Source organism: Cydia amplana, chromosome 24, assembly GCF_948474715.1.
Source record: "Cydia amplana chromosome 24, ilCydAmpl1.1, whole genome shotgun sequence".
In the NCBI taxonomy this organism is placed as follows: Eukaryota; Metazoa; Arthropoda; class Insecta; order Lepidoptera; family Tortricidae; genus Cydia; species Cydia amplana.
The window spans coordinates 5,503,980-5,530,320 of NC_086092.1; the positions used below are offsets into that span (position 1 = coordinate 5,503,980).

The window sequence follows — 26,341 nt, forward strand, 5'->3', positions numbered from 1 at the left end:
GATAGAAGGTTTTTTATATTTTGCCAATAAAAATTTAAACATTAAATAAGTACCATTTATACCTGAAGTGAGAAAAAAATATTATGCAAAATGAGTACCTAATGGATACAATTTTTCATGAGAACATTTTCGATAAAGTTCCCATTCAGATTAGGGATTATTAGTATTATTACCCAATGTTTTTAACTGTCGATGACTAAGATAAGATAAGATAATTTATTGACCATGTAATATACATTACATTTAGCACGTCATACATTACAGTTTATTCAAAAATTATATTAATAATATTTCAGACACTTCTTTTTCAAAATTAATTCACTAAACTCTTTTATAGAGTACACAGGGTTTTTTTCCAATAATTTCTTTCTTGGAGTCCTTCTCTGGTAAACTAGTTATATCTGTAGGTAGCATGTTGTATAGATAAATTTTAATAGACTTTCCTTGCTTGTATAATCTCTTTGTTCTCGATTTAGGCATACATAACTGTTCTTTATTCCTCGTATTATATCTATGAATATCTTTCTTTTGTTTAAAATTACTCTTATCTTTGTGTATTTCTAGAAGACTGTTGTATATAAAAAGTGAGATAACGGTCAGTATCCGGTCTTTTGCAAAATATATTTTAGCAGATTGACGCTTACGTAAGTTATTTAATATTCTGATTGATCGCTTTTGTAATTTTAATACTTTCTCAATATCTCCTCCATTTCCCCATATACTAATCGCATAATTTATGTTTGCTTGAATATATGCGTGATATACAGATAATAATGACTGTTTATTTAGTAATGGTTTAAGTTTCAACAGTGCATAATTTCCTTTAGAAATCTTCTTGCAAATCTTGTCGATGTGGTGGACTGTTTCATTTAACATTTACGCCAAATAGCAGGAGAGTAGGCTGCGATGGTATGGCCACGTAAAGAGGAGACCACTAGGCTACGTTGGAAATTTACCACTACGACTTTCCATCCCCGGTAAAAGAGGCAGAGGTAAACCGAAAACAAGAAGGAAGGACGTAGTGCTAAAAGATATGATTGAGTGCAAAGTATCTGAAAGCGACTTCGAGAATAGGGCGAAGTGGAAGCGAATGACATGGACAGCTGACTCCATCACCATGTGGGATAAGTATATAGCTTAAAAGAGAGAGAGAGAAAACATAAAAACACATGGTGCTAATTTACCACCCTAGTGCGGTAACCAGCACTATACGTGCGTATGTCGAAAATTTAAAGGGCCATGTGTACTGTAAAATATTGTACAATACACGTGCGAAAAGTTCTTAATCGTTCGTCTTGTTTTAATTTATCGACACTCGTTGCGATAAATTGAAACACGATCGAAGGGAGCTAGTGTTTTAATCGACACGAGTACTACTTTTTGTTCCTACTTTTCACACTTGTATCGTAATGTACTATTACGACACTCATTGGCGCCTATTTAAAGTGTCATAGAAATCGAAAGTAAACTGTAATAAGGTTTACAAAAACGTGCAGAAAAAAAATGCTGAGACGTTTTATGCAACTTTGCAATTTTTTGATTATTTTTTTGCGCACGTCAAAATATTGCAGAGCAAAGCATCTACAATTACATTAGCTAAATAACGACTAGGTATTATGTTAATTAATAAAATATTTGCTAAGCAATAAGAACTTTATTACAAATTCAATGTTTAAAATGGGGTTTTAGACTTTTTAATAGCGTTTGCCGCATCCGCATCCGCTGGAGCCGCCGATCTCCTGCGTGATGGCGATGCAGTCCCCGCAGCCGTAGCACACCGGAGCCGAGCCGCTGGTGTCGAACTTGCCCTCGAACGCCACCGCGCTCAGGTACGGCAGCGCGCCGGACAGGTCCAGGTCGCCGGACAGGCCCAGGTCCGTAGCGACGGCGATGCCGGACGGCACGACGGGGCCGATAGCCTGTATGTTCAGGGCGCCGCCGCTGCTGGGGATGCTGATCGATTGGCAACCGCACTTCTGTCCAGCAATACTCTAAAACAAACAAGAGTTATACATATAAATACAAAGTTATGTACCTCATTCAGCGCAGTGCAAATAAATTGAATGCTCATAAAAAACATATTTCACTGGGTTAGCAGTTTTCATAGGGGTTATTTCAGGGTCATATTTTACAGGTCTGGCTAATCAAGAATCTAATTAATTTATCTGATATAAATAATAAGTACCTACACATTTTTTTTTATTTTTAGAAATGTATCTGTCTAAAACGCATTTAAATATTATACTTAATACAAATCAAGTCAGATTCGATTCGCTACTATACAACCCATTGAATCTATCTAGGTACAATATTAAACCAAACAAATGGCTCGGAATTATATGATTTTTCTCTACTAGAAGTAAATATTCGAATTAATTATTTATTTTATTTTTATTAAATTATACAACGGGACTTAATCGCGTATCTAAGTTTTAAGATTTACCTCCGACGTTTCGAGGACGGCGTTGTCCCCGTGGTCTCGGAGAAGACTGGCTTAAGTTGAGTTGTATAATTTAATAATGTGTAAAAATCGTGAAAGTTTAAATCAGTGTTATTTTATTTTTATTACATACGTACATGGAAAACCAACAGCTATAAACATGTTTAAGAGCTACAATAGATTTACAGAGCCTATTAAAAAACATATCAGCCAGCCTATTATGGATAGCTTTATCCATCTTTATCCACGTGATAAAATAACTGTCACTGTTTAACACCGTGGGAAAGAAAGTGACGGACACCGTTTTATCACGCTGTCACGTAGACAAGAACGACCATCATATCCGTACAGATTACGTAAGAGGAACTTAATATGGACATACCTGTACCAAAAAGGCAAAAGCGCAAATGATGACAACTTTGAAAACCATTTTTACTTCTTCCTAAGTCTGTTCACAAACCAAGAATGAATAATTAGGTTAAAGCCTCCGTATTTTATACTACAATTGTATCCTTCTTGCTTCACTAAGAAAACGATTAATTATGTTACCAAATTGTATTTTATCGCAAATATTTCAGTAACAATATTTTGACACTCAGAATCATTAAGTACCTATATTTAATAAGTAAGTCAGTTCAGTGTTATCGCTGACCTATTTCTTCATTACGCATATGAAGTCAGTATAAAAGAGGCTTCAAAATACAGGGACATCATTCTAAGTTCTTTGTTTAAAGAAGTACACTTACTGAAATGTCTCGTGTCCAAACTAGTCTTAAGTAGTTAAGTAATTATGCTATAGGTGCGAGTGCATACCTAGTTATAGATCAATATGTATACAGTCCACATCGATATTTTGTTAGTATAGAATAAATGCTCATTGAGAGAACACGTTTGAGTTTTAAATTTCCCGGCTCCTCCAATAATCAACCTTGCCGCCTGGACATATGGTCCAAATCGAGCCGGATACTTGGGTCACACCTGTGGCCGGGCGGCGGCAGCTATGAGATAAGGATGAGCCGGACGAGTGTTTACTGCAAGTTTTAAGTGCAATTATAATTACGCGTAATAACATCGAGTGTGAACATTTACAAACTTTGGTGTCTATAAGTGATTTTTGAGACTTTTTCGCTAAAGTTTATTACGCTTAACATTATGAGTGAGTTATAATATCGAACTGAGCAATATAAACCGAGTTTTTGAGACATTTTCATCTGAGTGCTAGGTTATCTACCTACTTATATCTACGAACATTTTGTGAGTTGTCGAGTCATCATGTCTACATTAAAAGAGCTTATTGAATATCAAGAGGAGTTAATCAACAATTTGAAGAAATCTGAGAAGAACTATAAGAAATCGCCTAAAGAGAGAATTAAGCAGCCGTATTTAGAAACTAGACTTGAAGTACTTGAGTTACAATTTAAGGAGTTTCAAATCGGACATAAGGCGATTATTTCCAAAGCGTCAGGAGACAGAACGGAGGAATATTTTACGCAAGAGAAGTATGAGGAGTTTGAGGAGTTGTATGTACAATACAAAACGATTTTACGTGAAGCTTTGAAAACGTTTTTGCAACCAAGTGCACAATCATTACCGCAAATTCGTGACATGGCCGTTACCAGTGAAAATGGGAATTGTGACGTAAAATTACCACGCATTATTTTGCCGACTTTTAGTGGTAAATATGAAGAATGGCAAACGTTTTATGATATGTTTTCCTCGTTAATCCACACAAATAAGAATATTACGGCGGTTCAAAAAATGCATTATTTGAAAAGCAATTTATCTGGAGAGGCGCTGAGTTTACTTAGTAATTTTTCGACTACCGATGCAAATTATGATGACGCTTGGAAACAATTAGTTCGACGTTACGATAACAAGAGATATAACTGTAATGCGGTTATGAGGAGCTTATTTTCGACCAAGAAAATACACAACGAGTCTGCTAACGCTGTGAGGCATTTATTGGACACTACATCAACATGTTTGAAGTCGTTGCAGAATATGGGCATTAGTACAAGTACGTGGGACGCAATTATCGTGTACTTGGTGATTACAAAATTGGACGCTGAGTCTGTTAAACAGTGGGAGCAGCATTTGAATATGCTAGGCGACGACTTACCTACCTGGGAGCAGTTGCGCGAGTTTTTGGAGTACAGATTCAGGGCATTGGAGATGATTGACACCAACACGTCCCGCCCAGCACCACCAACTAAGCCTGCAGCTAAGGTTAGAACATTTCACACTGCTATCGAGAATAAAGTCAAGACGAGTGACATCGAGTGTGCTATGTGCCATGAGACCCACCACGTTTATCACTGCAAGCAGTTTGGTTCTATGACGCCCAAGGAACGTCAAGATTTTGTGCAAAACAATAAACTGTGTTTTAACTGCCTGATGCCCACACACTCTGTAATGAAGTGTCGTCAGACGTCGAGTTGCCGTAAATGCGGAAGGAGACATCACACTCTCCTTCACTTCGAGAGAGATACCAACCAGGAGACGAGAGCCACGAGCGAGGTTGCTGCGTCATCGGCGTCACCGAGTGTACCACTACCAGAGAAACCGAGCACATCACGAGGTGACACAAACATTACCACAGCGTTTTCGAGAGGTGAGGCGCTTCAACCTAACCGAGTGCTACTCGCGACGGCTAGAGTTAAGGTATTTAATTCCACTGGTTGTAAAGAAACTATTAGAGCTTTAATTGATCCAGGAAGTATGATTTCCTTTATTACTGAGTCAACTGTTCAATTACTTGGTCTCAAACGTAGACCTATAAGTACTTCGGTGTCAATGCTAGAGGGGTGTAGTTTGAATACCAAACACATGGTTTCATTTCACGTGGTTTCACGCCATGACCCAACGAGTTCAGTCGAAGTCTGTGCTTACGTATTACATTCTTTAACTGCTTTGCTTCCAGCTACCAAGCTTAACGTGTCTAAGTGGAAAGAGATTGAAGACTTACCTTTAGCGGATCCTGCGTACTCAACGCCAGGTAAGGTGGAGATCCTTCTAGGTGCCGAGGTGTATGCAGAAATAATACTCGAGGGGTTAATCAAGAAGCATTCAGAGACGGGCAAAGGAACCATGATAGCTCAAAATACTATGCTCGGATGGATTGTGTCTGGCCGAGCAGTGAGAGGATCTGAGACTGAGGTGAGTGCTAGATTTACAAGTTTGCATGTTCATATACAGGAAGATGACTTATTAAAAAAGTTTTGGGAGATGGAGAACGAGCCTAATATGATTAAAAAAGACATGACTAAGTGTGAGCAACAATGTGAGGAGTTTTTTAACTCAACGACTGTGAGAGATGACGATGGCAGGCTTGTAGTAAGACTACCATTTGCAACTGAGGACCCTAAGTGTCAATATGGCAATTCTAAGGAAATTGCTATCAAGAGATTAGAGATTTTAGAGAGAAAATTACTGAGAGAACCTAAACTTAGAGAAGAGTATAACAAGGTCATGGAAGAATACCTAAGTCTTAATCACATGAGAGCAGTAAGTGAGAGAGAGCTAGACAATCCTAAGGCAGTGTATCTTCCTTTTCACGCTGTGATTAGGGAGGACAAGGAGACGACAAAATTTAGAATTGTATATAATGCTTCGAGTAAGGGAGACAACAACGTCTCCTTAAACGACGATCTCCTTGTCGGCCCTAAATTACAACAAGATTTGAGACACATTTTAATGAGAGCTAGGAGTCACAAGATCTGCCTTGTCGCAGATATCATTAAGATGTATAGGATGATTCGTGTAGCTGAGGAAGACACGGATTTCCAGAGAATCGTTTGGCGATTTAAGTCAGACGGATCAGAACCAATACAACACTACAAGCTTTTGAGATTGACATTCGGGACTGCTTGCGCGCCTTATTTGGCCGTTAAGTCATTACAAAAGCTTGCAGAGTTAGAAGAGAGTAAGTATCCATTAGCGGCGAGAATAACAAGACAAGACTTTTACATGGACGACTTAATTACTGGAGCTGAAACTGAGGATGAGGCACTAAAAATATTTGACGAGATGACTGAGTTGATGAGATCAGGTGGTTTCGAACTTCAGAAATGGAATACTAACTCTAAACCTGTACTGGAGAAAATTGTAGGTAGTAAAGAGTTATCAGATCAGACAGTGCAACTAAAACTAAATAATACAATGAAAGTTCTTGGAGTAAGTTGGAACAGAGATACAGATAATTTTGAATATACACTAAATTTATCCAAAGTTCAAGAACCTATCACTAAAAGAAAAGTGTTATCTGATGTAGCTAGGTTATATGATCCACTGGGGTGGATTGCTCCAGTCGTGGTTGTTGCCAAAATCTTCATCCAGAAGTTGTGGAAGTCGGGTTTAGAATGGGATTGCCCATTGACAGAAGAGTTGGTAAGTGAGTGGCTATCGTTCAGAGAGGCATTGGTAGATCTTAAGCAGCTGGCGATACCACGATGGCTAAACGCCACACCGAGCTCAAAGATCGAACTGCACGTTTTTGCAGACGCTTCAAAGTCAGCGTTTGCAGCAGCGGTCTACATGAGAGTGACTGATGAGATACATGGTGTACATGTACACCTGATAACTGCTAAGACAAAAGTAGCCCCGACAGAGAGAGAAATTTCCATTCCGAGACTTGAGCTGTGTGCTGCGGCCTTAGCAGCTAAACTTATATTTGAAGTTTCACAGGTAATGGACGTACCAAAAGAGAACCTACACGGTTGGACAGACAGTACAATAGTGCTTGCATGGCTCAAAGGAGGTTCAGCTCGTTGGAGTACGTTTGTGAGTAACAGAGTGTCTACGATATTGAATATACTTGAGTTTGAGCAATGGTGTCATGTACCTACTGAGTTTAATGCTGCTGACTGTGCGTCTCGCGGTTTACAACCAAGAGATTTACTAGATCATTCATTGTGGTGGAATGGTCCGCAATGGCTTGCCCAACCTGACTTTGAGATAAACGACATCATCATAGAAGACACACATGAAGAGGAAAGAGTCGCATCTTTAACTGTTGTGTCCCATGTTGATGAAGAACCCCCAATTTGGTCGAGGTTTTCTTCATTATCGAGACTGTTAAAAGTTATTTCGTATTGTAGAAGAGTATTAAATCTAAAATTGCCAAAAAATGAGAGAGTTAAATTACCTAAATATGTAACTTCTGAGGAAATGAATAAAACTTTGCTTTCGTGTATTAATCAAGTTCAAGAGAAGGAGTTTTCACATGAGATAAAACAGTTAAAGAGTCGAGGAGTTGTGCCTAAAAAGAGTTGCCTACGCACTCTTTGTCCTTTTTTGGATGAAAAGGGGACATTAAGAGTTAGCGGTAGAATAGAACAATCTGATGCAAGTTACGATACGAGACATCCGGTGATTATGCCTGGTAAAAATCAATTTACCGCGCTTCTAATTATTGATGCTCATCATCGTACTTTGCATGGCGGTCCTCAAATAATGTTAAACTTTTTAAGATCCAAATATTGGATATTGCAAGCGAAGGATCGTACTAAGAAGGTTTATAGAGAATGCGTCACGTGTTTGAGATATTCGAGCAAGAAGTCTATTCCTTTAATGGGACTTCTACCTGAAGCGAGAATGAAACCCAGTAAGCCTTTCAAATCTACGGGGGTAGATTACTGTGGTCCTATAAATATAAGGTTTTCACCAGGTAGAGGAGCTAAGTCTTTTAAAGGCTATATATGCCTGTTCGTGTGTATGGTTACCCGGGCAATACATCTCGAGGCAGTTACGGATTTGACAGCCAAGGGTTTCATTGCTGCATTCAGGCGTTTTACTGCTAGGAGAGGTTACTGTCAAGACTTGTATAGTGACAACGGCACTAATTTTATTGGTGCTGACAGAGAGATGAGAGACATGTTTAACACTGCTAAATCATCATTACCTGATGAAATAGCAGCCATACTTACCTTACAGCATACGACATGGCACTTCATCCCTCCGCACGCTCCCAATTTCGGCGGTCTTTGGGAAGCTGGGGTTCGTAGTACAAAAGGGCATTTAAGGAAGGTAATAGGGAGTAGCACACTTACCTATGAGGAATTAGCGACGGTCCTGGCGCAAGTGGAATCATGTTTGAATTCTCGGCCTTTATCAGTATTGAGCGATGATCCAAACGACCCTCTACCCTTGACACCTGGTCACTTTTTGGTAGGTGAACCATTGATAAATATAGCTGACGAATATAATCCTGAGTGTAATGTAGTTGGTTTAGATCGATGGCGCTTAACGCAAAAAATTGTATCTGATTTTTGGAAACGGTGGTATAAAGAATACTTAGTAACCCTTAGTCAAAGATATAAATGGAATTCTAATGTTACTACCGAACCTGAGCTTAATGATGTTGTTATTTTAAGAGAAGACAATGTACCTCCTGCTAAATGGATTCTAGGTAAGATTATTCAAAAACATACTGGGCCTGACAATATAACAAGAGTTGTTACTGTAAAATGTAAATCAGGAATATTGAAGCGTCCAGTTAGCAAATTATGTGTAATAACTAAGTAATGTTATACATAACTTATACTTGTACATATTAGTTTACGTGCCGACTGTGTTATGTTTAACATATTTAATGTAGTTATTGTAGAGCTTTTGCCGTGTAAATAAAGAACTATGTTCTTGGTGGGCGGGATGTCCAAACTAGTCTTAAGTAGTTAAGTAATTATGCTATAGGTGCGAGTGCATACCTAGTTATAGATCAATATGTATACAGTCCACATCGATATTTTGTTAGTATAGAATAAATGCTCATTGAGAGAACACGTTTGAGTTTTAAATTTCCCGGCTCCTCCAATAATCAACCTTGCCGCCTGGACACCGGCACCGGCCAGGTGGGCGTGTCCGGCAACATCGACGCGTGCGGCAACACCTGCGTGGTCGGCTCCGTGCCCGTGCTCGGCTCCGTCGACTTTGGCGGATGCGTGCCCGCCTGCGGCTCCGTGTCCATCTCCGGACAGTGCGGATGCGGATGCCAGTGATTTTTTCTAACTTGACTCAAGAAATTTGTAATAAAAAATATATTAAATAATTTGTTTTATTGCTATAGTTTATTAGACAAAAGAGATTAAAATAAAATATAATTATATTTCCCAATATCAAGAGGAAAATTCATTCTAAAATGATGATTCTTTGAAGTGAATTGAATTGACGACCGGTCTGGCTGGCCTAGTGGGTAGTGACCCTGCCTGCGAAGCCGATGGTCCTGGGTTCAAATCCCGGTAAGGGCATTTATTTGTGTGATGAGCACTAATATTTGTTCCGGAGTCATGGATGTTTTCTATCTATATAAGTATGTATTTATCTATATAAGTATGTATATCGTCGCGTAGCACCCATAGTACTAGCTTTGCTTAGTTTGGGGCTAGGTTGATCTGTGTAAGATGTCCCCCAATATTTATATATTCATTTATTATTTATTTTCTATGACGGCTGATCGGCGACACCTAGTGCTTTCCATAGAAAACGAAGCGCCGGAAACTCCGGCCCGGCTCCGGCCTGGTCTAGTGTGAGTCATCCTTAAATATTAACCATGTGCCAAACACGAACGCGTAATAGAAGCAAACACAATTATCTATCTACTGGAATTTCATCTTGATCATCATATCAGCATAAATATTGAATAATTTTTCCTTGTTGCCACCCCGCTGGGTAATTGTCCAATTGACGAACATACGACCCTTTTGAAAGGGGAATGCGGATAATAGAGGCAGGTTCGGAATAGAAATGTTTTCCACGTGATACACACCCTGAAACAATTGAGGGAAATTTATTACTTATAAAATTGATCACGTAAATACACGTTCAGTAAAATGTGACTAATTTGCTCCTCACTGAGTAAATAATTGAGGTTTTGCCTGTGCAATTGCAGACGAAGTTATCATGACGAATAACTACCGGAGATATATCCTGAAGGACGGTACGGTCAACATTTGTCGGGCATGCCGCCGAACCGGAGAGTCACTCAGACACTCAGTGGTTGGATCAAGGGTCAGATGCAGAAGGCGGTAATTTTGGACACGGCGGGTATAGTACGTCGGTTCCTCACTCTGCGGCCCTGACCACCGACAGCTTGGGCCCTGCCCCGCTGCCGGCGGCATTTTAGGTTAGGTTTTTTATAATGTGTGTATTTTTATATGGTTTTGTATATTTTTGCAATGTTTTGTGTTATGGTATTGTACTTTTATACTCACATTGTAAAACCCTAACCTAAGACCCAAATTAAATAAAGAGAATAATAATAAAAGCAATCACCTTTGGAAACGGACATTTTCTATAAGCATCGTCAAGTTTTTCCTTAACAAAGACGCCGAGAGCATCGTTCAATATAAAATCGCAAACATTATAATGCCCCTCCACAAAACTGCGGCGATACTCGTTGCTTAGGAACTCATAGAGATACCAGTTTACCTGTAAAATACAATTACCTACAGTATGTCAGAGGGAGACTTACAAAAATACGTATTGCATTAAAATTTTGCATGCGTGCTTTTGGCATTTAAGCCCGCCTTTTGTACGATAAGTTTAACTTTGGTGCAATAAAGATTAAATAAATAAATATGTAGTTAGGTAAGGACCTGTAATTAGCCTTCCTTTAACTATCGGAATCCTCAGAACTAGCAGTATGCAATCTACAGTATGTAGATTAGACCTTATAATCATGTTATCATTAAAAAATAAATAAAGAAAAATCTTATGCAAATTGCAAATCGGTAGCTCTTTTGATTCTCTATGGTTATAAATCATACCTATCTAAATACTTTCTTTCTTTAAATACTTTCTGATGGAAGAACAAGTTGAGAAACTTACGGTAACATTTTTTCCAAGTGGTTCTAAGATCTCAAAGTGCGCACTGAGATAATGAGTCGGGTCCCGGCGGTTCATTCGTCGCGCACTCACTTTCATGTCCGCTATATACTTGGGGTTGCAGTAAGTTAGTTCGATATGTTCAAAATCGGCAGAGTAAACCTTAAACACCATTTTTAATTATTAGTAATATTTTGGCACTGTAGTCCTGGTAACCGTAAGACTTACTATTTACGAACGGAAGTCACGGAAGTAGGCTAAAATCTCGGTTCTTTTTTGGAATATCATATTATCATGTGTATAGTTTGTAAAGCGATGTGTTTGCATGAAAAAGTTATCAAATCTTGTGAAAGGTGGCTCGTGTCCCGCTTTACGATGTACCTATACAAATTCCTTGGCAGGAATGCGCCACAACAGTGGCCTGGAATATATGGACTACCTGTCTCTTTAAATTAATACAATTAGAAAAAGATGGGTACTCAAACTCGCACATGAGATACTGTCGAGATGACTTCCTATCGTGTCTTGTGCGATAGAATAGTCTTGTGGTTTTGGCTATACGCTCAACGTTTCGCAGTAAAACATGTGAAAGCCAAGTTTTCGCGCCCTGTTTCACACCTCTTAGGTATTTCGTCGTTCTTCCATCTAATTGCCTCTACATCGCTCAAATATTTAAGCGATAGAGATGCAGATAAAGAAATTTCGCTTTTCGCAGCAGGCCCTCGTAACTCTTACCCGTTTCTTAGCAGCCAAAATGGCCGCCGCAAAGCACATCGCGAGAAGCAGGGTGGAGCCGTAACGTATCGTCCGATATGTCATGATGTTGTTTATATTTTAAAATTTCCGCGATGACTAAAAAGCAAACGCCCTTCAAGTAATAACCTATCATTGTTTAACATTACAATCTCTAAATTATTAATATAAATGCGAACCAGTAGTGCATGCTGTGATGCTAACGAAAACTTCAACTGGACAGTGCGTATTCAATCAGACATGCTAGAGGATTCCGTACAAAAAAGGTAGGTCTCAAAGCATCATAGTTTTTACAAAAAGTGCTTAAGATTTAATTTTTGGCACAAGCTTTTATCGCTGTCTGTACTTTTCTTTCAACAGGCAACATCTCTGGTGTTGCAGGCGTTCATAGGTTACGAAGGCTGCTTACCATCAGGCGGGCCGTAAGCATGTTTGCCAATGACGTAGTATATAAAAAAAATCGAATGCTAAGAAACGGACAGACAAATATGACAAATAAAAAGGCACCCCGTTTTTGCCATTTCGGCCACGGAACTCTGATCCTATGCATCCATTACCTATAATGACATAAACGGAATAAATGCATAAATATAATGTTTTTCCTACCCAGTGTTCCGTGACTAAATTTGCAAAACACACAAAACAGTCTGGCCACCCGTAATTTTAATATACCTATTTAATTAGAAAACTTATAATATAAACGGTTTCCTTGATTAAAATACATATGTGAAATAAATAAATATTTGGGGATAATCTTGCACAGACGATCGACCTTGTACTATGACTACATTCGGTTCTAAGCGATGACAGAACTAGATAGGTATTTAATTAGATAAATACATACGTAGATACTTAGAATACATTCATAAGTCAGAAACAAATATCCGTGATAAACACACAAATAAATGTTTTTACCGGGATTCGAACACGAGGTTCCAGCTTCATAGGCAAGTTTATTACCGACTGGGCTAGGTGATCGTTTATTATATTATTTTAAAATGACTTCGTGAAAAACAAAAACCTACCACCTAAATATACAGGCACGAAAGTGTGGATTAAGAACACAATTTATAAGCAACGAGAAATGCATTTTATATTTGCATGTTTATACAGTATTTTATACAATAATGAGGCTTAGCGTTTGCCGCATCCGCATCCGCTGGAGCCGCCGATCTGCTGCGTGATGGCGACGCAGTCCCCGCAGCCGTAGCACACCGGCGCCGAGCCGCTGGTGTCGAACTTGCCCTCGAACGCCACCGCGCTCAGGTACGGCAGCGCGCCGGACAGGTCCAGGTCGCCGGACAGGTCCAGGTCCGTGGCGACGGCGATGCCGGACGGCACGATGGGGCTGATAGCCTGTATGTTCAGGTCGCCGCCGCTGCTGGGGATGCTGATCGATTGGCAGCTGCAACCGCACTTCTGTCCAGCAATACTCTAAAACAAACAAGAGTTATACGTATAAGTACAAAGTCATGTACCTCATTCTGATCATAAAGTAAGCGAATTAGACTTAGAAACAGCAATACTCTGAAAATATAATGGCTTTAGTCAAATAAACATATACCATACCATTACCATACAATTGGTTTCCTTATTCTAACATATTGCAGATAAGTTGAACGCTCATGAAAATTTGAATTTACTGGTTTAGCATTTTACAGGTTTGGCTAATCAAGAGCGAATTTAGATTAATTCATCTCGTATAAATAATAGGTACCTATACAGTTTTTTATGTTTTAGAAATGTATCTGTCTATTAAAATGCACGTAAATTTATATAGATTAAGTTAGTTTCGTAACTATACAAACCTGAAACCATTGTAGGTATGTTTTTTTAAAGTGAATCTTTTATTTTATCGCCCCAATTTTTTTTGACCTTCCTATTAGCAAGTCGCATAACATAATTAGAGCATTAGTAAAATTCTACTTTATTTCTAGTGCTTAGAGTTCATAATCTTTAAAATAAGCATCAATCGGACTAAGGTATAAATATTCGAATTACACAAAAAATATAAATCAGATTATTATACGTAGGAGGAACTTGATATGTACATACCTGTACCAAAAAGGCAAAAGCGCAAATGATGGTAACTTTGAAAACCATTTTTGCTTCTTCCTAAGTCTGTTCACAAACCAAGAATGAATAATTAGGTTAAAGCCCCGTATTTAATACTACAATTTTATCCTTCTAACTTCACTAAGAAAACAATTAATTATGTTACCAAATTGTATTTTATCACAAATATTTCAGTAACGATATTTTGACACTGAGATTCATTAAGTATATTTAGTAAGCAAGTCAGTTCTGTGTTATCGCTGACCTATTTCTTCATTACGCACATGAAGTCAGTATAAAAGAGTCTTCAAAATACAGGGACATCATTCTAAGTTCTTTGTTTAAAGAATATTAGTATTTTTACTGAAATGTCTCGCTTCGTAGTCCTCGCTATCTTCGTTCAGGCGTGCCTGCTCCAGGTAAACTAATCTGTACAGTTTACATAAGTGTTATATTTTATATTATAAGGTAAACGCAATAGTGCTCGACGCGGTCCCAGTACATGTCATCTTGGAAATTAAGTCATTGTCAATAGAGGTGACACTATTGGACATTAGCATGTCGAGCACTTGTACGTTTACCTTATGTACCTGACCAATGGTTTTCCATTAAAAAAGCAACATGTGAGGTTTTGAACCTGTTTAGTGACAAGGGTGCGTAGCCCACATGCCAATCGTTTACGCTCCCTCACTAATAGGGAAGAGTGTTAGAGACACATAAAGCGTTTCGTCATCGTAGCGCAAGCGATGAATTGACCCCTTGGCTATTAGTCATCCTGGTATTTTTGAGGATCGTAAGCTTTTCATCCGATCCTTTTGTTGCATATTATAACCGTTAGAACAATTTCTATACCATCAATAAGCATTTAATAATTATTTTGACTCGGGATCGTCATTGTTTTACGTTTGCTGTTAAATATTACATTCCCAAAAATAATTTATTTACGTTAACTTAACTTCATATTAATGGCCTTGTTTATTTATCACAGATGGTTCTAAGCCAGACTTGCGGTTGCAACCAGTACTCATATGGTTCGTCCGGACTGAGCTCACAGAGCTGCGGCTCGTACGGCGGCACCGGCACCGGCCAGGTGGGCGTGTCCGGCAACATCGACGCGTACGGCAACACCTGCGTGGTCGGCTCCGTGCCCGTGCTCGGCTCCGTCGACTTCGGCGGATGCGTGCCCGCCTGCGGCTCCGTGTCCATCTCCGGACAGTGCGGATGCGGATGCCAGTGATTTTTTCTAACTTGACTCAAGAAATTTGTAATAAAAAATATATTAAATAATTTGTTTTATTGCTATAGTTTAGTTAGACAAAAGAGATTAAAATAAAATATAATTATATTTCCCAATATCAAGAGGAAAATTCATTCTAAAATGATGATTCTTTGAAGTGAATTGAATTGACGACTGGTCTGGCCTAGTGGTTAGTGACCCTGCCTGCGAAGCCGATGGTCCTGGGTTCAAATCCCGGTAAGGGCATTTATTTGTGTGATGAGCACTAATATTTGTTCCGGAGTCATGGATGTTTTGTATCTATATAAGTATGTATTTATCTATATAAGTATGTATATCGTCGCGTAGCACCCATAGCTTTGCTTAGTTTGGGGCTAGGTTGATCTGTGTAAGATGTCCCCCAATATTTATATTGTAGTATCCTGAAGGGACCAGGGAGCAGATATAGGGATATAGAATAATAGGCACCTTACTATTCGAGAGTTTATTCCGGACTGTCACGAGTACCTGGATGACACACGTCAATGGTTAACTCTATATCTACCTACATACATCACACTTCTCCGCACTTAATTAATACTAAGTATTAGGATCATAACTTGTACCATAAAAACTTAATCCTACTTAAATTACAACAAGGAAAACGTGGGTTGTAAATCAGGTAGTTGCCTTCTACAGATTACATAACCATAGGTACGTATACGAGTACACAATGTTAACGGGAGAACCCGTTAGTCTAACAATAATGAATCGTTAATTTTTAATTATGGATCTTTTGTTCAAGAAGTACGATTCATAATGGATTGATTATTCGTAGACCTAACCTTACCAATAAATGCTACGTATTATGCGAGTTCTATTCTAATTTATTAATAACAATACTTTCTATCGGAATATCACCTAAGATAACATAACTAAGTAATCTAAGTATATTTATTTAAATCACATTACTCAGCTCAATTCCGTTAAGTATATAATACTATACGTAAATGCTTTACACTTAAGCAATGGGAATCTATTACTATTAAACATTTATATTTATAACTACATTTATAAGTACCTACTCGTGCTTATACTTTATATGACGGCTTTTTCAATCTACATTGTCTAAGGGGCCGCGACCGAGCCGGTGCGAGGGGGGTCGTTGGCTGATCCACTTGCTCATCCCCACTCCCCGTATCCCTTCCGGGCGTGGAATAGCATTCTATGCCCTCTTCCTCCCCTTCCGCCATACTGAGCGCCGGCGAGGCATCGAACATCGGCGTCGAAGGTCCCGCCGTCGCGCTCCTGAGCCCACTGGTACTCGCTCGCGGCGTTGTAGGCTCAACGCCGCGATGAGCCTACAACATATGTTTGTTGTATATGTTTGTTGTTGGGGTTATTTATTATTTATTTTCTATGACGGCTGATCGGCGACACCTATGCTTTCCATAGAAAACGAAGCGCCGGAAGCTCCGGCCCGGCTCCGGCCTGGTCTAGTGTGAGTCATCCTTAAATATTAACCATGTGCCAAACACGAACGCGTAATAGAAGCAAACACAATTATCTATCTACTGGAATTTCATCTTGATCATCATATCAGCATAAATATTGAATAATTTTTCCTTGTTGCCACCCCGCTGGGTAATTGTCCAATTGACGAACATACGACCCTTTTGAAAGGGGAATGCGGATAATAGAGGCAGGTTCGGAATAGAAATATTTTCCACGTGATACACACCCTGAAACAATTGAGGGAAATTTATCACTTATAAAATTGATGACGTAAATACACGTACAGTAAAATGTGACTAATTTGCTCCTCACTGAGTAAATAATTGAGGTTTTGCCTGTGCAATTGCAGACGAAGTTATCATGACGAATAACTACCGGAGATATATCCTGAAGGACGGTACGGTCAACATTTGTCGGGCATGCCGCCGCCCCGGAGAGTCACTCAGACACTCAGTGGTTGGATCAAGGGTCAGATGCAGAAGGCGGTAATTTTGGACATGGCGGGTATAGTACGTCGGTTCCTCACTCTGCGGCCCTGACCACCGGCAGCTTGGGCCCAGCCCCGCTGCCGGCGGCATTTTAGGTTAGGTTTTTTATAATGTGTGTATTTTTATATGGTTTTGTATATTTTTGCAATGTTTTGTGTTTTGGTATTGTACTTTTATACTCACATTGTAAAACCCTAACCTAAGACCCAAATGAAATAAAGAGAATAATAATAAAAGCAATCACCTTTGGAAACGGACATTTTCTATAAGCATCGTCAAGTTTTTCCTTAACAAAGACGCCGAGAGCATCGTTCAATATAAAATCGCAAACATTATAATGCCCCTCCACAAAACTGCGGCGATACTCGTTGCTTAGGAACTCATAGAGATACCAGTTTACCTGTAAAATACAATTACCTACAGTATGTCAGAGGGAGACTTACAAAAATACGTATTGCATTAAAATTTTGCATGCGTGCTTTTGGCATTTAAGCCCGCCTTTTGTACGATAAGTTTAACTTTGGTGCAATAAAGATTAAATAAATAAATATGTAGTTAGGTAAGGACCTGTAATTAGCCTTCCTTTAACTATCGGAATCCTCAGAACTAGCAGTATGCAATCTACAGTATGTAGATTAGACCTTATAATCATGTTATCATTAAAAAATAAATAAAGAAAAATCTTATGCACATTGCAAATCGGTAGCTCTTTTGATTCTCTATGGTTATAAATCATACCTATCTAAATACTTTCTTTCTTTAAATACTTTCTGATGGAAGAACAAGTTGAGAAACTTACGGTGACATTTTTTCCAAGTGGTTCTAAGATCTCAAAGTGCGCACTGAGATAATGAGTCGGGTCCCGGCGGTTCATTCGTCGCGCACTCACTTTCATGTCCGCTATATACTTGGGGTTGCAGTAAGTTAGTTCGATATGTTCAAAATCGGCAGAGTAAACCTTAAACACCATTTTTAATTATTAGTAATATTTTGGCACTGTAGTCCTGGTAACCATAAGACTTACTATTTACGAACGGAAGTCACGGAAGTAGGCTAAAATCTCGGTTCTTTTTTGGAATATCATATTATCATGTGTATAGTTTGTAAAGCGATGTGTTAGCATGAAAAAGTTATCAAATCTTGTGAAAGGTGGCTCGTGTCCCGCTTTACGATATACTTATACAAATTCCTTGGCAGGAATGCGCCACAACAGTGGCCTGGAATATATGGACTACCTGTCTCTTTAAATTAATACAATTAGAAAAAGATGGGTACTCAAACTCGCACATGAGATACTGTCGAGATGACTTCCTATCGTGTCTTGTGAGATAGAATGGTCTTGTGGCTTTGGCTATACGCTCAACGTTTCGCAGTAAAACATGTGAAAGCCAAGTTTTCGCGCCCTGTTTCACACCTCTTAGGTATTTCGTCGTTCTTCCATCTAATTGCCTCTACATCGCTCAAATATTTAAGCGATAGAGATGCAGATAAAGAAATTTCGCTTTTCGCAGCAGGCCCTCGTAACTCTTACCCGTTTCTTAGCAGCCAAAATGGCCGCCGCAAAGCACATCGCGAGAAGCAACGTGGAGCCGTAACGTATCGTCCGATATGTCATGATGTTGTTTATATTTTAAAATTTCCGCGATGACTAAAAAGCAAACGCCCTTCAAGTAATAACCTATCAATGTTTAACATTACAATCTCTAAATTATTAATAAAAATGCGAACCAGTAGTGCATGCTGTGATGCTAACAAAAACTTCAACTGGACAGTGCGTATTGAATCACACATGATAGAAGATTCCGTACAAAAAAGGTAGGTCTCAAAGCAACATAGTTTTTACAAAAAGTGCTTAAGATTAAATTTTTGGCACAAGCTTTTATCGTTGTCTGTATTTTTCTTTCAACAGGCAACATCTCTGGTGTTGCAGGCGTTCATAGGCTACGAAGACTGCTTACCATCAGGCGAGCCGTAAGCATGTTTGCCACTGACGTAGTATATAAAAAAATCGAATGCTAAGAAACGGACAGACAAATATGACAAATAAAAAGGCACCCCGCTTTAGCCATTTCGGCCACGGAACTCTGATCCTATGCATCGATTACTTATCATGACATTCATGACATAAATGGAATAAATGCATAAACATAATGTTTATTCTACCCAGTGTTCTGTGACTAAATTTGCAAAACGCACAAAACAGTCTGGCCACCCATAGTTTTAATATACTTAATTAGCAAACATATAAACGTTATTCTTGTTAAAAAATACATGTTATCTTATACCTTTAAACGAGCAGTTCTTGTTTATTTATTTATATATATATAGATATATATATATATATATCGCGGATCTCGAAATTTGGTATATGGGGGTTTTCGGAGGCGAAAAATCGATCTACCCTAGGTCTTATCTCTGGGAAAACGCGCATTTTCGGGTTTTTATATGATTTCCGAGCAAAGCTCGGCCACCCAGATATTAATTATATAAAATAAACAAATATTTGGGGATAATCTTGCACAGATCGACCTCGTACTATGTGTACATTGGATTCTAGGCGATGATATAAACTAGATACTTAATTAGATAAATACATACCTACTTAGATACTTAGAATACATCCATGGCTCAGAAACAAATTTCCGGGATAAACATACAAACGAGATTCTAACACGAGATTCCAGCTTCATAGGCAGGTTTATTACCGACTGGGCTAGGTGATCGTTTATTATATTCTTGTAAAATTACTTCGAAAAACACAAAAACCTACCACCTAAACACACAGGCTGCGAAAGTGTGAATTAAGAATACAGTGTATAAGCAACGAGAAATGCATTTTATATGTATTTGCATGTTTATACAGTTTTATACAATAATGAGGCTTAGCGTTTGCCGCATCCGCATCCGCTGGAGCCGCCGATCTGCTGCGTGATGGCGACGCAGTCCCCGCAGCCGTAGCACACCGGCGCCGAGCCGCTGGTGTCGAACTTGCCCTCGAACGCCACCGCGCTCAGGTACGGCAGCGCGCCGGACAGGTCCAGGTCGCCGGACAGGTCCAGGTCCGTGGCGACGGCGATGCCGGACGGCACGACGGGGCCGATAGCCTGGATGTTCAGGTCGCCGCCGCTGCTGGGAATGCTGATCGATTGGCAGCTGCAACCGCACTTCTGTCCAGCAATACTCTAAAACAAACAAAGTTAAACGTATAAGTACAAAGTCATGTACCTCATTCTGATCATAAAGTAAGCGAATTAGACGTAGAAACAGCAATACTCCGAAAATATAATGGCCTTAGTCAAAGAAACATATACCATACAATTTGTTTCCCCATTTGGACATAGTGCAAATAAATTAAACGCTCATAAAAATCATATTTTACTGGGTTAGCAGTTTACAGGAATTAAGGAGGTTTATCAAGAATTAATTTATGTAGTACATATAAATAATAGGTAGGTACCTACACATTTTTTTATTTTTAGAAACGTATCTGTCTAAAACGCATTTAAATACATATACTTAATACAAATCAAATTATATATTCGAATTACTTATTTATTTTATTTTTATTACATACATGGAAAACCAACAGATATAAACATGTTTAAGAGCTACAATAGATTTACAGAGCCAATGACAAAACATATCAGATTACGTAGGAGAAACTTGATATGTACATACCTGTACCAAAAAGGCAAAAGCGCAAATGATGGCAACTTTGAAAACCATTTTTGCTCCTTTCTAAGTCTGTTCACAAACCAAGAATGAATAATTACTATAATTAGGTTAAAGCCTCCGTATTTTATAGTACAATTGTATCCTTCTTGCTTCACTAAGAAAACAATTATTTATGTTACTAAATTGTATTTTATCGCTAATATTTCAGTAACGATATTTTGACACTGAGAATCATTAAGTATATTTAATAAGTAAGTCAGTTCAGTGTTATCGCTGACCTATTTCTTCATTACGCATATGAAGTCAGTATAAAAGTGGCTTCAAAATACAGGGACATCATTCTAAGTTCTTTTGTTTAAAGAATATTAGTATTCTTATTAAAATGTCTCGCTTCGTAGTCCTCGCTATCTTCGTCCAGGCTTGCCTGCTCCAGGTAAAGAAATCTGTACATTGTACAGTACATCGGAGCGGCCGAGGTGTTCACAATATCTGAACACGCACTCTAACGCCCTGACAATAGGAGACAATTATATTTGTGAGCGCTTTAGCCGCTCCGATATATCTGATGACGACTGTATACATAAGTGTTTTATTTTATTTTATACCTGACCAATGATTTTCCATAAAAAAGTACCATGATGTTTTGAACTTGATGTTTAGTGACAAGGGCTCGTAGCCCACATGCGAATCGTTTACGCTCCCTCACTAATAGGGAAGAGTTTTAAAGAGGCAAATAAAGCGTTTCGTTATCGTAGCGCAAGCGATTAATTGTCACCTTGGCTAGGCATCCTGGTATTTTTGAGGATCGTAAGCTTTCATCTGATCCTTTTGTATACTGTAACCGTTGGAACAATTTTTATACTAATCAATAAACATTTATAATATCGTATTAATTACCTCAAGATACTAGGCCTCTAATTATTTTGACTCAGGACCGTCATTGTTTTATGTTACATTTTGCTTGCTGTAATTGCTGTTAAATATTACATTCCCAAAAATAATTTATTTACATAACTCCATATGAATGGCCTTGTTTCTTTATCACAGATGGTTCAGAGCCAGACTTGCGGTTGCAACCAGTACTCATATGGTTCGTCCGGACTGAGCTCACAGAGCTGCGGGTCGTACGGCGGCACCGGCACCGGCCAGGTGGGCGTGTCCGGCAACATCGACGCGTGCGGCAACACATGCGTGGTCGGCTCCGTGCCCGTGCTCGGCTCCGTCGACTTCGGCGGATGCGTGCCCGCCTGCGGCTCCGTGTCCATCTCCGGACAGTGCGGATGCGGATGCCAGTGATTTTTTCTAACTTGACTCAAGAAATTTGTAATAAAAAATATATTAAATAATTTGTTTTATTGCTATAGTTTAGTTAGACAAAAGAGATTAAAATAAAATATAATTATATTTCCCAATAACAAGAGGAAAATTCATTCTAAAATTATGATTCTTTGAAGTGAATTGAATTGACGACCGGTCTGGCCTAGTGGGTAGTGACCCTGCCTGCGAAGCCGATGGTCCTGGGTTCAAATCCCGGTAAGGGCATTTATTTGTGTGATGAGCACTAATATTTGTTCCGGAGTCATGGATGTTTTCTATGTATATAAGTATGTATTTATCTATATAAGTATGTATATCGTCGCGTAGCACCCATAGTACTAGCTTTGCTTAGTTTGGGGCTAGGTTGATCTGTGTAAGATGTTCCCCAATATTTATTTATTTATTTATTATTTATTTTCTATGACGGCTGATCGGCGACACCTAGTGCTTTCCATAGAAAACGAAGCGCTGGAAGCTCCGGCCCGGCTCCGGCCTGGTCTAGTGTGAGTCATCCTTAAATGTTAACCATGTGCCAAACACGAACGCGTAATAGAAGCAAACACAATTATCTATCTACTGGAATTTCATCTTGATCATCATATCAGCATAAATATTGAATAATTTTTCCTTGTTGCCACCCCGCTGGGTAATTGTCCAATTGAAGAACATACGACCCTTTTGAAAGGGGAATGTGGATAATAGAGGCAGGTTCGGAATAGAAATATTTTCCACGTGATACACACCCTGAAACAATTGTGGGAAATTTATCACTTATAAAATTGATCACGTAAATACACGTGCAGTAAAATGTGACTAATTTGCTCCTCACTGAGTAAATAATTGAGGTTTTGCCTGTGCAATTGCAGACGAAGTTATCATGACGAATAACTACCGGAGATTTATCCTGAAGGACGGTACGGGTCAACATTTGTCGGGCATGCCGCCGTCCCGGAGAGTCACTCAGACATATTATCTCCGGTTGTTCTCATCTTGCTAACGGCGAGTACTTGCACAGATATAATCTCGTAGCCAGAATTATTCACCAGCAGCTTGCTCTCCTATACGGCCTTGTGGACCGCGAAGTGCCGTACTACAAGTACTCACCTGCGCCAGTTCTCGAAAATGGTTTCTATTGGGATCGATCTATCATCACTGACAGGACTATTGTAGCCAATAAGCCTGACATCGTTCTGATAGATCGATCGCACCGCCGGGCCGTGCTCGTCGACGTGACCATCCCCCATGATGAGAATCTCGTGAAGACCGAGAGGGCCAAATCCAGCAAGTACCTAGACTTAGCTCACGACGAGATAACCGCCATGTGGGATGTTGACTCGACGATCATTGTTCCTATAATCGTATCAGCGAACGGTCTCATAGCGAAGAGTTTCGACCAACATCTAGAGAGACTCTCGTTAGGTGGTTGGATCAAGGGTCAGATGCAGAAGGCGGTAATTTTGGACACGGCGGGTATAGTACGTCGGTTCCTCACACTGCGGCCCTGACCATCGGCAGCTTGGGCCCTGCTCCGCTGCCGGCGGCATTCTAGGTTAGGTTTTTTATAATGTGTGTATTTTTACATGGTTTTGTATATTTTTGCAATGTTTTGTAAGTGTTTTGGTATTGTACTTTTATACTCACATTGTAAAACCCTAACCTAAGACCCAAATGAAATAAAGAGAATAATAATAAAAGCAATCATCTTTGGAAACGGACATTTTGTATAAGCATCGTCAAGTTTTTCCTTAACAAAGACGCCGAGAGCATCGTTCAATATAAAATCGCAAACATTATAATGCCCCTCCACAAAACTGCGGCGATACTCGTTGCTTAGGAACTCATAGAGATACCAGTTTACCTGTAAAATACAATTACCTACAGTATGTCAGAGGGAGCCTTACAAAAATACGTATTGCATTAAAATTTTGCATGCGTGCTTTTGGCATTTAAGCCCGCCTTTTGTACGATAAGTTTAATTTTGGTGCAATAAAGATTAAATAGTTAGGTAAGGACCTGTAATTAGCCTTCCTTTAACTATCGGAATCCTCAGAACTAGCAGTATGCAATCTACAGTATGTAGATTAGACCTTATAATCATGTTATCATTAAAAATTAATAAAGAAAAATCTTATGCAAATTGCAAATCGGTAGCTCTTTTGATTCTCTATGGTTATAAATCATACCTATCTAAATACTTTCTTTCTTTAAATACTTTCTGATGGAAGAACAAGTTGAGAAACTTACGGTAACATTTTTTCCAAGTGGTTCTAAGATCTCAAAGTGCGCACTGAGATAATGAGTCGGGTCCCGGCGGTTCATTCGTCGCGCACTCACTTTCATGTCCGCTATATACTTGGGGTTGCAGTAAGTTAGTTCGATATGTTCAAAATCGGCAGAGTAAACCTTAAACAACATTTTTAATTATTAGTAATATTTTGGCACTGTAGTCCTGGTAACCGTACGACTTACTATTTACGAACGGAAGTCACGGAAGTAGGCTAAAATCCCGGTTCTTTTTTGGAATATCATATTATCATGTGTATTGTGTGTAAAGCGATGTGTTAGCATGAAAAAGTTATCAAATCTTGTGAAAGGTGGCTCGTGTCCCGCTTTACGATGTACCTATACAAATTCCTTGGCAGGAATGCGCCACAACAGTGGCCTGGAATATGTCTCTTTAAATTAATACAATTATAAAAAGATGGGTACTCAAACTCGCACATGAGATACTGTCGAGATGACTTCCTATCGTGTCTTGTGCGATAGAATAGTCTTGTGGCTTTGGCTATACGCTCAACGTTTCGCAGTAAAACATGTGAAAGCCAAGTTTTCGCGCCCTGTTTCACACCTCTTAGGTATTTCGTCGTTCTTCCATCTAATTGCCTCTACATCGCTCAAATATTTAAGCGATAGAGATGCAGATAAAGAAATTTCGCTTTTCGCAGCAGGCCCTCGTAACTCTTACCCGTTTCTTAGCAGCCAAAATGGCCGCCGCAAAGCACATCGCGAGAAGCAGGGTGGAGCCGTAACGTATCGTCCGATATGTCATGATGTTGTTTATATTTTAAAATTTCCGCGATGACTAAAAAGCAAACGCCCTTCAAGTAATAACCTATCATTGTTTAACATTACAATCTCTAAATTATTAATATAAATGCGAACCAGTAGTGCATGCTGTGATGCTAACGAAAACTTCAACTGGACAGTGCGTATTCAATCAGACATGCTAGAGGATTCCGTACAAAAAAGGTAGGTCTCAAAGCATCATAGTTTTTACAAAAAGTGCTTAAGATTTAATTTTTGGCACAAGCTTTTATCGCTGTCTGTACTTTTCTTTCAACAGGCAACATCTCTGGTGTTGCAGGCATTCATAGGTTACGAAGGCTGCTTACCATCAGGCGGGCCGTAAGCATGTTTGCCACTGACGTAGTATATAAAAAAAATCGAAGGCTAAGAAACGGACAGACAAATATGACAAATAAAAAGCGGCCAAGTGCGAGTCGGACTCGCCCATGTAGGGTTCCGTATTTAGGCGATTTATGACGTATTAAAAAAAAACTACTTACTAGATCTCGTTCAAACCAATTTTCGGTGGAAGTTTACATGGTAATGTACATCATATATTTTTTTTAGTTTTATCATTCTCTTATTTTAGAAGTTACAGGGGGGGGGGGGGGACACATTTTACCACTTTGGAAGTGTCTCTCGCGCAAACTATTCAGTTTAGAAAAAAATGATATTAGAAACCTCAATATCATTTTTGAAGACCTATCCATAGATACCCCACACGTATGGGTTTGACGAAAAAAAAATTTTTGAGTTTCAGTTCGAAGTATGGGGAACCCCAAAAATTTATTGTTTTTTTTCTATTTTTGTGTGAAAATCTTAATGCGGTTCAAAGAATACATCTACTTACCAAGTTTCAACAGTATAGTTCTTATAGTTTCGGAGAAAAGTGGCTGTGACATACGGACGGACAGACAGACGGACAGACGGACAGACAGACAGACATGACGAATCTATAAGGGTTCCGTTTTTTGCCATTTGGCTACGGAACCCTAA

General features: G+C 39.1%; 6 protein-coding genes across 6 annotated transcripts; 3 read left to right on the top strand and 3 right to left on the bottom strand.

Annotated features, from left to right (window-relative positions):
• Positions 1 to 1,694: 1,694 nt before the first annotated feature.
• Positions 1,695 to 2,870, bottom strand: LOC134659020 (chorion class CB protein M5H4-like). The gene is made up of 2 exons (XM_063514627.1): positions 2,823 to 2,870; positions 1,695 to 1,991 (listed from the first exon to the last, which is right to left on the bottom strand). Exons 1-2 carry the CDS (start codon positions 2,868 to 2,870, stop codon positions 1,695 to 1,697), a joined length of 345 nt encoding a protein of 114 aa, XP_063370697.1.
• An 842-nt stretch (positions 2,871 to 3,712) lies between these two features.
• On the top strand, positions 3,713 to 9,435 carry LOC134659021 (uncharacterized). The gene is made up of 4 exons (XM_063514628.1): positions 3,713 to 3,841; positions 4,439 to 5,051; positions 5,361 to 7,123; positions 9,214 to 9,435. Exons 1-4 carry the CDS (start codon positions 3,713 to 3,715, stop codon positions 9,433 to 9,435), a joined length of 2,727 nt encoding a protein of 908 aa, XP_063370698.1.
• Positions 9,436 to 13,102: 3,667 nt separating this feature from the next.
• LOC134659209 (chorion class high-cysteine HCB protein 13-like) lies at positions 13,103 to 14,151 on the bottom strand. The gene is made up of 2 exons (XM_063514838.1): positions 14,069 to 14,151; positions 13,103 to 13,447 (listed from the first exon to the last, which is right to left on the bottom strand). The coding sequence occupies exons 1-2, from the start codon at positions 14,114 to 14,116 to the stop codon at positions 13,148 to 13,150; spliced, it is 348 nt and encodes a 115-aa protein (XP_063370908.1). The 5' UTR covers positions 14,117 to 14,151; the 3' UTR covers positions 13,103 to 13,147.
• Positions 14,152 to 14,400: 249 nt separating this feature from the next.
• On the top strand, positions 14,401 to 15,335 carry LOC134659266 (chorion class CA protein ERA.1-like). The gene is made up of 2 exons (XM_063514914.1): positions 14,401 to 14,487; positions 15,057 to 15,335. The coding sequence occupies exons 1-2, from the start codon at positions 14,437 to 14,439 to the stop codon at positions 15,303 to 15,305; spliced, it is 300 nt and encodes a 99-aa protein (XP_063370984.1). The 5' UTR covers positions 14,401 to 14,436; the 3' UTR covers positions 15,306 to 15,335.
• A 4,826-nt stretch (positions 15,336 to 20,161) lies between these two features.
• On the bottom strand, positions 20,162 to 21,041 carry LOC134659261 (chorion class high-cysteine HCB protein 13-like). The gene is made up of 2 exons (XM_063514908.1): positions 20,966 to 21,041; positions 20,162 to 20,469 (listed from the first exon to the last, which is right to left on the bottom strand). The coding sequence occupies exons 1-2, from the start codon at positions 21,011 to 21,013 to the stop codon at positions 20,170 to 20,172; spliced, it is 348 nt and encodes a 115-aa protein (XP_063370978.1). The 5' UTR covers positions 21,014 to 21,041; the 3' UTR covers positions 20,162 to 20,169.
• Positions 21,042 to 21,301: 260 nt separating this feature from the next.
• Positions 21,302 to 22,288, top strand: LOC134659267 (chorion class CA protein ERA.1-like). Its single transcript, XM_063514915.1, has 2 exons — positions 21,302 to 21,395; positions 22,010 to 22,288. The coding sequence occupies exons 1-2, from the start codon at positions 21,345 to 21,347 to the stop codon at positions 22,256 to 22,258; spliced, it is 300 nt and encodes a 99-aa protein (XP_063370985.1). The 5' UTR covers positions 21,302 to 21,344; the 3' UTR covers positions 22,259 to 22,288.
• Positions 22,289 to 26,341: the final 4,053 nt, after the last annotated feature.